Source organism: Fukomys damarensis, unplaced genomic scaffold (genome assembly GCF_012274545.1).
Source record: "Fukomys damarensis isolate Sample0158 unplaced genomic scaffold, DMR_v1.0_HiC HiC_scaffold_3, whole genome shotgun sequence".
Lineage (NCBI taxonomy): Eukaryota > Metazoa > Chordata > Mammalia > Rodentia > Bathyergidae > Fukomys > Fukomys damarensis.
The window spans coordinates 11,935,858-11,950,480 of NW_022900915.1; the positions used below are offsets into that span (position 1 = coordinate 11,935,858).

Consider the following 14,623-nt stretch of genomic DNA (forward strand, 5'->3'; position numbering starts at 1 on the left):
TGAGACAGGGTCTCACTATGCAGTTGAGACTGCTCTGGAACTCACTATTTAGCCCAGGCTGGTCTCGAACTCAGAGCAATCCTCCTGCCTCAGCCTCCCAAGTGCTGGGATTACAGGCGTGAGCTACCACACCTGGTTTCTTGCATAATTTTTAAAGGAAATCTTTCTGCTAAGAATAGTTCCTGCTATGAACTTTTTCTATAAAGGGCAGTATTTGGTTCACTAAGACTACACAAGGAGTAGAAATAATTTGGAGAATCAGTAGAATTAATAGGAAAAATTACCAGTATTTGTAATTTTCAATCACCAGCATAATTTTAACTTTTCATCTAAATTAATCTGATGGAGAAATAAAAATGGAAGCCATATGGAGACACACTTAGCTTGGCAAAAAGAACAAATTTCATGCTCATTGTGAAGCCTTTTCAGAACCTAATCAATTTAATATATTATAAAAGCTTTTTATTCAAGTTTTTCTTATTATAAAGGATTATATTTAAATTTGTGCAAATATTTGAAAATACAGATAAAACAAGAAAAGATTTCTATTACCATAAAGATATGAACATTTTTAAACAGCTTGGCTAACACATTTTTCTCAGATTCTTTTGTATCAAGGTAAAATGTATGTACATATAAATATATTGATTTAAAATGATTTTCTAAAAGCACACATGAAAACAATAGCATATGTAAGTCTTAGGGATGGAGGTGGGAAAAATGTTACATTTGACTATAGACATAAACCCTGCATCTAATTTAAGGTACAGAACCTACTCAATACCCAGAAGACACCTTCATGCCTTTTCTCACCCCCAGCAAAAGGTAAGCATTATTCTGATTTCTAGTGCTATATTTTCATTTTGTCTGTTCTTCATACAAACAAAGCCATACAGGACGCAGACCGATTGCCTAACGTGACATCAGGATAATTTTTCCATGTGCATACATGCTCACCAGCATATTCATCCACTAGAACCCTCTGGATTCTTCAACCTCTGTTTCATGCTCCTAAATATTTTACATTAATTTGAATCTAAATTTGCTACTGTACTGTACTTTTCTTAGCTTTCTGTGTCCTCATAATTTATGATCACACATTGGTAGGTTTTTATCTTTTTAATGCTTGCCCACCGTATCAGACCATAAACTCTATGTGTGCAAGACTTGCATCTATTTTATCTCTGGTGTTTCTATCACCTAAAACAACGATTTTACTTAACAGGTATTGAATATATATTTCTTGAAGGTGGGCATGCATGAGTAAATACATGAATGTATGAATAAATGTACAACTTACTAAGACAAAGCAATAGGGAAAGAGCAGCTTTGGGAGGGAGGATATTGAGCAATGTTGAGTTTAGGAAGACTGAAAGATTTCCTAGTGAAGACTCAGCATTCTATAGCCTTCCAGAATGGACCAAACCTCTTTGTGGCTGTTTTACCATAATTTTCCATTTATGTATCTGTTTGTGCCATTAGATTGCCAGCTCCATAATTTATCATCTTATCCCAGCGGCCAACCTGGCATATAGATGGGGTCAAGGCACGACTGAGTGGGGAATAGGTATCACTGTTTACAAATTCCCGAAGAGGGTCAGGGAAGTACACCACACTTCCTTCTTATATCTTCCTCCAGCTTTGTCAGAGCTCTGTGTCTAATGCCCAGAACAAAGAAAACACTCAGTAAATATTGGTGGAATTGAACAGGTTCTTCCTGTAACTACAGCCTAAGTACAACTTTGTAACTCAGACTATTGAATGACCTGAGCTTCCTTCTGCAGTGATAAGAAAATAATGTAGATCATTACTTTGAAATACAGTAGGCAGTGTGTTTTTCTGGTTTGAGGGACTCTGAAGTATATCACATTTCTGAAATTAGTAGAATACAAATATTTTATAAGACAGAAAACCTTTCTTGAGCTTTTGTAGCAGTGCTATTACTTATATAGATCTATTTGTTATGAGTATAAACAATGAAAATAACTCCAATGTTGGTTCCTATGAGAAAATTTGAATGTCTATGGAATAACACACACTGAATCCATAGAGTTAAAGCAGTCTAGATTTAGTAGAACTATCATTACTTGGCAAATGGTGAAGAATCATCCTATGAGAAGAAGAAGAAGGAGAAGGAGAAGGAAAAGAAAAGAAGGAGGAGGGGGGGGTGTGGGGAGGAGGAGGAGGAAGAGGAGGAAGAAGAAGAAGGCGGCCCAGGATAATTAATGTGCTTGAAAAATATATATTGTAGGAGGTTATCTATGTATAAAGGTATGATTATGCTATGTTTGGAGTGTTTTGAATACTATGTTTACAACAAAATAGAAGGTTGTGGATGAGTAGAATTAGGTGACCATAACTTAGGGAGCAAGAATGCCCTTGCAGGTACATTATTAAGAGGTAGGGCTGCTGCTTTGCTTAGCATGATATCAAACAATGTTTGTAATGCTCTATCCACATATTTTTTACTCTTGCTACTCTATCAGGAGAACAGTAAATGTTCTTCATGTTCTGTCTTCAGAGCCTGCAAAGAAAGTGCTCAAAAATACTTATTTTTTGAAGTTGTAGTAGAAAAGGCTTAAAGATTTTCCTAAATACCTAACTAGACTGCTCTACAGGTTTCATTTCTATGTAGTTTGGATTATCTGCACATATAACATACATATGTGTATGCACACATATACACTTATACATATACATCATGTGTAAATATATACACCTTTTACAAATCAGCAAACATTAAACAATCAACTCTTTGTTCTGCCATAGTCTCTGTGTAGTCTCTGATGACTTTGGTGGCCATCCAGAATCTTACCTTGAGGAAGGTCAGGCAATCCTGGTTGTCACGCTTGTCCTTGTTTCGTAGGTCGAAGTTATAGAGGGCCCTGCAGAGTGGGGGTGGCTGGGGCAGCTGCTTGATGACTTCTACGGAGCTGGTGGGGAAGATCCCATTGACTCCATTGATCTCCCCCTGGTACCAGTTCTCATCCAGCTGTCTCCGGAGCAAGATGACATCTCCCTTATTAAAACTTAGGTCACCAGGGTTTTGACCTCGGTAGTTGCATAAGGCCTTCGCTCGAGGCACCTGCAGTGGCCCAGACCAATAAAATACGTACTTAGCTTAGATGCTGGAGGGGCAGAAAATATAACATTAATAACTAGTTGCAAAGCATAACCCATGTGCTAATTGTACTTGTGCATGATCTTATTCACTCTAGGGAGTCCTCTGAGATAGACACTCATTATCCCTACTTATCAGATAGGGTGACTGAGACCCAGAGTGGTTGAGTAATTTGTATAAGGTGACAGACACAGCTGAAAAATGGCAGACAAAGAATCTTAACTCAGGCTACCTGATTCTAGACCCAGGAACAAAATTTTGGGCTTGACCCTCAACTTTGTGAACTTGAGTGACTCTTTCTGAGTCAGTGACTCTGAGCCTGTACTGACTTCGAATTCTGGCCTCACCTCTTTCCACTTGTTTGAGTATAGTTAATCTTAAACTGCATTCATTTATGAAATAAGATATTAGTAGAATACCTACCTCATCAGGGTTGTAGTGAGCAATGAAAATATCTGTAATGCATCTAACAGCTTGCTTACCACATAACATGTGCTCAATAAATGGCATCCTTATTATCATCGTTCTTAATGGAAAGCTAATGATATCAGTTCTACCTGCCCCTCAGTGTTGTTAGGAAGAAAATGGAGAAGAAAACCACCTGAAAATAGAAAGTGCTACCATACATGAGAATGGTGGAATGTAGTTTGTCTTCAGCCTTCTCTAGAAATCATAAACTCCATGAATGTTTGAATCATTAGGAAGCTCAAATAAAATAATCAGTCAGGAGTTAATCATTAGTTTAAAAAAATCATCTGTCAAATAGCCATCTGTCTACATAGTTAATTTACTCAAATGCATTTTTTTTTCCTAACCAAAACTGGCTTGTCCCCAGCAAATGGCCTTACTCTGGTCTTGCTTGAAGTCAGCTTGGCAAATTAAAAAGTGCTAACAGCTTAGGTTTAATTGAAATAGTATTTTATTTTGTGCTTTCCTGAAATAGTAGTCTCCTCTCATTGTGGTAGTCTTGCTATTCATAATGGGATTTAGGGAAGCATTAAATCAGGTCTTTAAGCATCTTCCAACTCTGCAAAGTTTACTTGAAAAGGGAATTCCAAGTAGCTCAGGAATAGCGACAAGATTTCCCACAATTGTGCTGATGAGATGGAGTTGTGGGTACAGTAAAGAGAGCTTAAGTGCTACAAAACTACAGGAGCACAGCTCACCTGGGGAAACACATTGAATGATATTTATTTATTTATGTAGGTGCCAGGGATGGAACTTGGATCCTTGGGCTTGTGAGGCAGGTGGCAGAACCACTGAGCTAAATCCCTGGCCCTGAATGATTATTTCTAACTAGTGAGCATTTTGAACATTTAAAAAATTCCTTGGTGTTTAACTGTGTATCTAACTTTTCTTCCATGAAACAATTGCATTGCTTATGAAAATTAGATAAAACTGGTAAAAAAGAAAATGAATAATGCTGGGGTTTAAGGAGTGAAAGGTATGGAAAGAATTTAGGAAGAAAATAAACTGAATAAGATAAGCAAACTATGTAATTATTATTAATTTTTTAAGGAAGATATTCTTTTCTTGAGAAGTAAGCAGATAGAAATAGGCTAAGAGTAAAGGATTCTGGGAAATGACTCAAACCTGCTAGATTCCCAAATTTGGGAACATCAGGAAACAATAATTGTCCTTTCATATTCCTTCTCCTCAATTTTCCATTCTAATACAGACTGCATTTTTCTCTGTATACAACTGCCTAGAATATTGGTCAAGTTCTCCAGTCTCTTTGGCAGCTAAGTTCTGGCTAATGGAATGAAAGCAACCTTTAGGAAAGGTCCTTACTGAGAGTCTGATTTTCTCTTTCCTTCCTCTGCGCTACTCTGTGGAATGCAGTCATGGTTCCTGGTGCTTTGGCTGCCATCTTGAATAAGGAGGACCACAGCCAATCCTAGGAGGAAAGGCCCAGCTTGCATTGCTGCCATACTCATCCCGGGCCACTTCACCTCCTGACTTTTGTCTGAAAGCTACATAATCTTCCATCTTGCTTAATGTATTATTCTTTTAGATTTATAAAATGGAAAGAAAAGAAGAATGAGAACACACAGAAAAATACTATTCAAACCACTTTTGCTTTGCCTAATGATAATATCAGTAGCTAATATTTATTGTTTCTTCTCATGTGCCAGATACTGTGCTAAGAAACAATAAATGTACTTTGTACAACGGACTTTGTTGAACTATCACAACATTTGAAATGTGTATTAGATCTAATTTCAAAGATTAGAAAAATGAGGGCCAGAAAAGTCAGAAAGTTCCTCACATTTGCAAAGCTAGAAGATGGTGGATTTAAGATTTGAACTCAGAACTATCCTTAAGACCGATCTCTTACCACTAAGCCAGTATTCCTCAAAGGGAAGCTTATGGTTTACATGTATCAGAATCCTGGAGAAGTAAAAAGTGCAGATCCAAGATTCCATTTTTGGACAATGTAATCAGAGTCCTTCGAAATGGAAGTTAAGTGGCTTTGGTTTACTTAAACTCCTCTGCCACCCAAGTGTGATACTCCTGGTGTGAACTATAACTTACTTGAGCTCAAATTTGGGGAATGGTGCTTTGGTGTTAGCTTTGTAGTTTCTAACCTGCTTTCTTCTCTTCATTTCTGGAAGATATTTCCAGTACAAGTGGATTGCATTTAATGAGCACTGAGAATATATATTAAGTCAAAACTATGTATTGTGTTTAAATTCCTTTGAAGATGCTTAAACTTTGAACTCTTGAGATGGTACTAATTGCCCGACTGTCTTCATCTTCCTCACCATTTTTCCTCCATTTCCTCTCCATATAGCTAAGTACTATACTGTAGAAGTAACTTATAAATTCTATTTTAACATAGAGACCCTCTTTATCTTCTTTCTCTTAGTTTTGGTCAATTGTCATTTTTTACTCGTAGGTATAGAAAACATTGACTTCCATGTGCAAACAAGAGTAGGGGGAGGCAGAAATGGGTGGAGTAAGGGAGAGGGAGAAGCAGGAAGAAGGTGGGAGAGAATGCCTGAAACAGCGAATGAAGAACGGAACTAACATAACTGGGGTTCTGCCAGGTCACTGACATTTTTCTTACATTTTTGTACTACTGAACTTTGCATCCATCATCTAATTCATGTGATTTCAAAATCCTATGGAGTAGGGAGTAGTACCCTATTTTACTGACTAGGAAAGACAAGCTCTGTGGTGATAAATGTCACCAGGCAAAGTCACACAGCCGGTGTGTGGAAGACCCAAGGTGAGCTTAGGCTCATCTGACCTCGGAGACCTGGAGCCTCTCATCACACTCCCTCTCTCCCACCCAGCTGAAGTCACCTAGTATATTGTTCCATCGTAAAGCTCATTCAGGCTGTTTTGTAATCAGCATCTGAACAGAGTGTGAATGCAATTTGCTTGCTGCTGGCTGCGTTAACATGAATTATCGAACTCCAGAGCCCTCACATAAAAGTTAAGCACCTGAAGAGACTCAGCTGGCTGATTCTATCCAGTCTTCAACTGCTCTCTCCAGGGAAAATGATTCCAAGTTCCACATCACCTATTATCCATTGTATTGCTGGCAGCAGCTTTTATCACTCATAATTGTTTTCTGTCAGTGCAGGTGCAGGGGTGAGGGGGTGGGGATAAAGTGAGCGTGGAGGTCTCCCAGTCAGATCATTACCAAAATCTTTTGCTTTGTTATTCAGAAAGGCTGATAATTCAAATGTGATCTTGGATCATCTGTGCCTAAATGCATCCCTTCTCTGAGATTTAAAAAGCTCAGGACTTCAGTGCTCCTGTAATTTGTCTATTCATTTATCTCCTCAGTGGGGTCTTGAAGCTGTTAGAGCAACAGTATTGATAGAGGGATAATGTTAATGCATAGAACCCAGAAACAAGGGACAGGGGTATCCAGAGATATCAGTAGGGAATTATTCTGTTGCTTTGCCCAACAACTCCTTCTCTGAGGAACCCCGTGCTCTCTCTTCATCTTCTGATTGGTAGGTCATTCACTCTGGTTGTATCACGCACAAGGTTACATGGCCCCAAGCCAGCCAGTTAAGGAACACAAATGCCCCTAGCGCAATGATTGGTACCCGAAAGGAACTCACAAGGCATATGCATTCAGGGCCAAGTAGTATCTTCCTTGATATGTGACACACAGATACTGAGAAAGAATGACTATTACTTTTGGATCACAGCCCTAAGCTTTGGGCTCCTGGGGCAATATACTGCAGACCCAATTTTGGGCCATAATGTTGAGGATATATTTCAATCATTAGATAGTTTCCAGAAAGAAGCTGTAAAAGGCAGCAGAGCTAGAGATACAGTGAAATGGAAAGGTGGCTCAGTCCATTTTCCATTGCTATAACTAAATACCACAGACTGGATAATTTATAAAGAAAATAAATTTATTTAGCTCATCGTTCTGGAAGTCCAAGAGCGTGATGCTGGCATCTGCTTGGCTTCCAGGGGGATCCTTGTTGCTAGGCAATCACATGATTGAGGGCATCACATGGTGAGACAAAGCAAGCAAGCCAGAGAGCTTATTTTTATAACAAAGCCATTTTTGCAATAGACCATTAATCCACTCATCCATTAACCCATTCATTAGAGAATAACCCTCAAGACCTAAACTCTTCTTAAAGGTCCCACTTCACAATACCACACAATGGAGATTAAATTTCAATATGGCTTCTGATGGGGACCTACAAACCACAGCAATAACTAGATAGCTAGAGCCTCAATAAAATCTGAACCTTTAGGTCCATCTATGCCTGAAAGATACACAGCTAAATGAGAACATATTCTTAATGTATTGTTTGTTATTTAAACTACTTGGTATTTCTTTTTGATAAATAAAACTGAATAATTCCTCCCTTAAAGGACAGAGACTGGATGATATTCCTTGTCTATTTTTTGTGTCTCTCTTTCCTCTCAGGACTTAGATCCAGACAACCCTCAGTTATGAAGCTAACACTGTGTGTATGTGTGTGTGTGTGTGTGTGTGTGTGTGCATGCTTAATTTTTCTCCTCCCATCATTTAACCACAAAGTCAGACATAGTCATAGAAAGTGCACAGAAGAGAGAGAAAACCAACATCCTGGCATTTGAGCCAGAGGACCAAGAAGATGCATGGGATTTAGGCATGGCCATGTGTGTCCACACTGTCCAATGAAATGTGAGCAGAAGGGATGTGAATCACCTCCAGGAGGCTCTTCCTGTCCCCGCAAAGGTGATAAGGGAGGTTCCAGAGGGAGTGGTTCATTCAGTCAGGTCACTAAGTGAGAAGACTGCGGAGCAACTGTGATATCCCAAGGCAGTGCACCATGTGAATGTGAAGTAAATGTTTAAAGTCGCCGAGACCATGTTTTTGTTTTTTAACAAACAGAAAACCTGAACAATTCCTTACTAATATATCTTTGAAATCCCCAAACAGCAAGATCCCATAACAATGAAATATCCAAATAGGAGAAATTAGAAATAGCGGGTGGTCCAGGTGCTGATGAGCCCGGAGATTACTTCCAATTTTTTAAAAAATACAAGGGGTATGGATTGACCAAAGGGTAAGCAGAGAAAACCAGGTGGGGCAGAACCACCAGGGACCATATAAGGACATTCGGAGTGGGAACTTGACAGGTCCATTGGAAAGAGCTCTTTGCTGGCACTGGGAGTGCTTCCCTCAGTTCAGAAAGGCTTGGACTGGTTCTGCCTACTCCTGGCTTCAGGTGGGACCAAATTCAACATGCTGAGCAAACTGCTCCCCGCTTGAGCTTATCATGAAATTGTCCATCTCAGGAGATGGACTCAAGAAAAAAACCATCTTGGCCTTAGGCTCACAGTATCACTCACCAGGCTATGGTTTCTGTGCTGCTGGAGAATCCAGGTTTTGAGTCTGAAGCACCTTTGTATCTCTGTCTCTGAGCCTTGGCCACAGATAAGTGTTTGATAAGTGCTTGGTGAATGAGTGAATGAATGAATGAAAAAACATCCAGGAATTGCTGTTCCTGGAGGGAAAGGAAGCACAAAGGCTCATAGACATGACTGATGATAATTTTCTAAAAGCAAGATTTATTGGCACAAGCTGGAAAAAGGGATCATTTTGTCTTGGAGAATTTTCCTTGTGCAAGGGAGGAATCAAGGTACCGGTTTACATTCTGGTTTTTAAACTTCTGCCAAACCAAAGCTTCTTTGATCTTTATGTTGGACTACTGCAAATTCAGCCTAATACTAATACCTTCTTGTGCTTAGTACAACTTAACAGGTTTGGGTTTTCCAAACCTTGCACATGACAACAAAAGGTTTGGCTTTTACCTTGGAGGATAACTGGGTAAGCCCTTAGACTGTCCTGCCCAATTAGAGCTTTTGTCTACCTGGGGAACTTGGGTCACACTAGGTGGTTTAAGCAATAGCTTTATGGTGGATGGAAACACTGGTATAAGCAGCCGAATCTTGACCCCTAAAGGGCCTAGGGATTAATGGCAGCCACGTGGGTGGACTGAGCTCCAGTAGAAATCCTGGACACTAAATTTGAGGTGCACCAGTATTCATGAATGTTGTCATACATCCTTGCTGGAAGTAGTAAGTGCTTGCCACAGGACTCTACTCGGAGGAGATGCCTGGAAGCTCTGTGCCCTGTCTGTCTCGCCTCTGCCCTGGGCACCTTTTTCCGTCACTGACTTTAATCTGTATCCTTTAACAGGAATATTGTGAATATGACTGCGAATATTCCAGGTCCCCTGAGTTCTGTGAGCACTTCTAGTGATCCTCTGAATCTGAAGGTGTCTTGGGAACCTTGAGCTTTCTCACGGTTTTATTGACAGGACTAACAAGATAGATTATGCAGAGTACTTAAGATGTCTGGCAAATAATAAATGCTCCATAAATAAAGCTGCTTAGAGATTGTGCCTAAAGCAGGAGAGAGGAGTATGAGCATATCCCTTGCCGTTCTGAGTCAGTAGGCATGGCATTTCTCCCTTCCTCTGAGCAGATGTGAATCACACAATCAGGACAGGCCAGTCTTCATCCCTTGATCCTCTGCCTAACTTCCTGAGGTCCAGGAGTTGTGCCGCAGAATAAGGCAAAGGAAGCTGTTTACCATGTGGGATGGGGTGGGGATAAGAAGAGCAGCTCTTCAGGGCTGTTAGCAGCCTACTTTCCTGTTTTCCCTCCAAATAGTTCTCCTCCATTGCTTTGGGTAATCTCACTTCCCCACCGCAGAAGATAATACCAGACGTGCCCATAACCCCACCCCTGGCTCCAGACGGTACAGGTTCTCAGCATATAGCTTGGGGTTCCTTCTGAAATGGGAAGTGCACCAAGTCCCAGAGATGCTCAGTGGAATAACACTGAACTCTCCAGGGAACCAAAGCATTTCTGTCTCCAAATCTTCCTCCAGGAGAGTACAGGACTCCTGTGAAGAGTAGGAGGCCTGTGGGAGCCTGGAGGATAAGGGAAAGCGCTCTCCTGCTTGGCCCCTTCCATTATCACCTTTCCTGAGTGACGCTTTCCAGTAGGTGTGGTACGTGGTGGATGAGTCTTTCCATAGGGCTTGAAACCTTTGCCAAATTCACCGCCAAGGAAAGATGAACAAAATGACCCTCCCACCACTATCTGTCCACTGGAGTGGGGAAAAAAAAAACATACTCGGACTGCGCTACCCAGATTTTCTCCCTTGAGTTGTCTCTCTTTCACCTTAAAGTGAGCGGAGAGCTCTGGAGCGGAAAGAGGAATGACCAGTAACAACAAAACCAAGGCAAACAGCAGGGCTTTTTGGATAAGGGGGACATCTTGTGTCAGGGCTGGAGGTGGCCCCGAGACGTGATCCACAGCTTACACACTGTGCACCTGGGTGGGGCACCGGACTTCACTGGGAATTTCCTCAACTTCAACACAAAGGGAGTTTTTATTATTCTTGCTCTTGCGCAGAAGGTGGCGGAAGAAAGCAGAGTTTTTAAAGCAGAAGGGTAACATTCCAGAAACGTCTTTAAAATACTCCCAAACACAAGTAGGGAATGAGATGAAACCCAGTTGGCAGTGCTGATAACAAGTGAACTTTTGAAATGTGAGGAGTGTTTTGACTACCAAGAGTCATGGTACGGGTGGTTTATTGTGCTATTTTCCCTCCTTGTGCATATGTGGTTCTTAGAAAGGTTGTACTACCACGGTGAGGAAAGGGGTGACGACAAATATCCCCAGTGCTTTGGAGAAAATGGCTTTGAAGAGGAGAACAAACACAGCTGTTTATCCTGTGTTGTTAAAAAGTTACATCTTGATTTCAGATGGTTTACTTCTGAATTAGTGTTCATCCTTTAAGACTTGCATATTATGTTTGTGTGTATGCAAAATATCACTTATTTGTACTATGTTTTGGCCCTACTGGCGGAAAAAACCTGGCATGACCCTTTTCGGGAATAGCAAGTCCAAGAAGTTAGAATTCTTCCCTCTCAGTTCATCTGCCTTGCAGCCAAGATTTTTCATGACCAGGAGCTTCGGCAAATCTGCAGCACGTCTGCCTCCTCCAAATAAAAATTCAGAGCATTCCTCTCATTTACAACAAATGGAGCAGGCGTGATCTTGAAGAAGAAACGCCCTGCCAGTCTGGAGCTGGACTCCGTGGACGGAGCGAGCAGCTGTGCACCCCAAAGGTGTTAAAGACCCGCGTATTACTCTGGGCATGGGATCGTTTCTTTCGGTAGAAAGGCTGAATTTAGGGAAATGCCTGAAAGTGCCTGAGAAGTCGAAACATCACCAATGATTGGCCAGAGAAGTATCCCAGCTGCTATCTGCAATCCTGTTTTACTTGGACATAGAGCCAGTGGTCTTCTTTAGGGGCATGAGATACTGTGGAACAATTAGCTCTCTAGGTGGGTGCCCGCACCTTTGGCATTGTCCTCTATCCTTCTTTGCCTTCAAAAGGCCTTTCCTATCTCCTTCCCACCCCTGCCGAGGCTGGGTTGTGTCTGCTGTCCTGTGAGCTAGTGTACCCTATCCTTCCCCTATCACACATTGTAACTGCTGGCTTACTTTGTCTGCCCACCAGACTGGGAGGTCTGTCGCAGCAGGTGCTATGACTTACTCACTTTCATATTCTCTACACGGGCAAAGTGATGCCATCAATTCATTCAGCCACAATGTTCTGAGTGTCCATAGTAAATAAGACGGACATAAACTCTGCCTTATGGGACCTACACTGTGGCAGCACCTCGTAAATGCTCATTTATTTGTTAAACAGGTGAATAATTATTAAATCATGTCAATTGAACCCAGCGCAAATTCGATATTTTGTCAATAGTACTCCTGACATAAAACTATACCATATCCAGCTAGTTGTTTCCTCCAAGCTGGGGAAAATTTGGGCATGCTAGCTATAGATAAATATTTTATTTTTCTAGGCCATCCTTTAAAAAGGCTCCCTCATGGACTGGAGATACAGCTTAGTGGTTGAGTGCTTGCCTAACATGACAAGGCCTTGGGCTCAATATCTAGCACCAAAAAAAAGGCCCCATTATTTTAAACATGCTCTGAGTTCTATCAACAGCTTAGTTTTTCCAATGTGTATCTGCCTTGGAAATGCCTGCTTGAAGATTTCTTTTCCAACATACCTTCTTCACGAGGTGTACAATCTTCACTGCAGGCAACCAGGATGACGGACAAAAAATGCCTGCTGGCAGCTCCAGCAAAGGGAGCAGAGGAGAGCAAGGAGCTATCTTTTTCTCCTTATTCAGAGCATTAAAACCCAATTTATCACTGGCCACGGGAGCCAAAGAAAGCAGGTCTCGTCAGCTGTCAGTATGGAAAGCTCCGGTCTTATTTCCATGATCTGGGCATCACTGCCACTCTGGCATGCCAAGAAGCGGGCTGGCATGAAGAAGGGGTCCCCTAAAGGATGGCTTTCGGTGGGCCTGTTTCATATGGCAGAAAGAATAGGTATAATCATGCTTTTGAAAATCATGCCAAAATCTTTTTTTGTTTTGGCCGTGGGTAGACATTCTCTAATTACTGCTGCCCATGGTCCCTAAGCTTCTCGTTGCTTTTGCTCTCATTCTGGGATATGCTGGTAAGTCAGCTCTTAAAAGAAGGCTCTCCTCTGTAGCAACTGCTAATTTTCATCACTTCTTCCTTTCCTACTAATAGGATATCACTAATGTAGAGTTGGGAAGAGGTACACGCTACTTCCTCTTGAGAACTGGGAGACGCTGGTTCCTGCACACCACTCCAGAACTCAGTCACTCCCAACACGAAACACTACTCCACCATCTCCAGTACCGAGAAAAACAAAAAAAAAAAAATAGACTATTTCAGCCTAGTGCCACTGCCGACAACTGGGATTTGAAGATACAATTTGCAACACACTTTTGCATCTGCTATGTCATTAGGCTTTAATGGCCACATTGCATGATACTATGTCTATTAGGTGGAGGACGAAAGTGAAGAGGCACGAGGAGGCATAACTGGCTTCAGCTCATGCAGCTAGGATTTATTCTCTTCTAATCTCTCTACTTGTTTCTGATCATTGTCCTCTTACTCTGGACACTGAACCAAGAGCCTACCCACTGAGCTACATCCCCAGCCCTTTTAAATTTTGACACAGGGTTTTGATAAGTTGCTAAATTGCCCAGGCTGAAGTCAAACTTGTGATCTTTCTCCCTCAGCCGCTCAGAGAGCTGGGATTACAGGCATGACCCACCACGTCCAGCTTTTGAGCACCTCTTTGTACTATCAATGAATGCCTCATGCTTTCTCAACTCTTAATTTCTTCCCAGAATGTTCTTTCTACACCCAATCCTGGTTTTTTTCCTGCGCTGATGCTTGTCTTTTAGATATGAGTGTAAACATTACATCCCTGAATGTCCAGGGTAAGGGATCTCTTCTACCTGCCTTTATGACACTGGCTAGTGTTCCTGTCATTGTATTTGTCAGATGGTGCTGAAATATTCTGATATTTGTCTGCCTCTTCCAGACTATAAACTTAGCAAGGGCAGAAACATTTATATAGCTCACCATCGATCCTAGTACCCACACAGTATCTGGCCCAAGTATTATTCAAACGAATGAATCCATGAGTCATGGTACTATACTCCATTTTTTTCATATCTCTCTTTATCACAATCCCACATTCCTCTCATAAGTTGACTGAGGTTCTCTCAGGAAGTGGGGAAGGCTCCTGCTAGATTGTGCAGCCATTCATGCTTCTCCATTGACTGGTTGGAAATATTCATCTACTCTGTATTGACATGGCTCCTGTGGGCTTTGCAAAGTCACAGAAGCAAGCTGAAAAGACTTGAGGATGCTATGAAATGTGCTCATTACATACACATCCAAAAATAAAATACAGTCAGGAAGAAACTTACAGCAGCTACAGGAAAGGATGAGTGTTTAGGGATATCCTGGAACCAGCATAATAACTGCAAGACTGAGCCTTATAAATTAACACTGAGTCCCTCAATTCCCCACTGAGGAAGCAATGAAGTCATAGGTGCTGTGTGTGAGGAGTTGCTGAACTTTTTTTTTTTTTTTTTTTTTTTTTTT

The 14,623-nt window shown here is 41.3% G+C and overlaps 1 protein-coding gene across 4 annotated transcripts in view; it reads right to left on the minus strand.

The window, feature by feature from the left end:
• The window catches only part of Sh3rf2 (SH3 domain containing ring finger 2), a 125,748-nt gene that overhangs the window by 68,537 nt on the left and 42,588 nt on the right, over positions 1 to 14,623 (minus strand). For all 4 annotated transcript variants that reach the window (XM_010627051.3, XM_010627052.3, XM_010627049.3 and 1 more), the window contains exon 3: positions 2,816 to 3,085. In XM_010627051.3, coding sequence (XP_010625353.1) covers positions 2,816 to 3,085 — 270 coding nt within the window. The remainder of the gene's footprint in view (positions 1 to 2,815; positions 3,086 to 14,623) is intronic.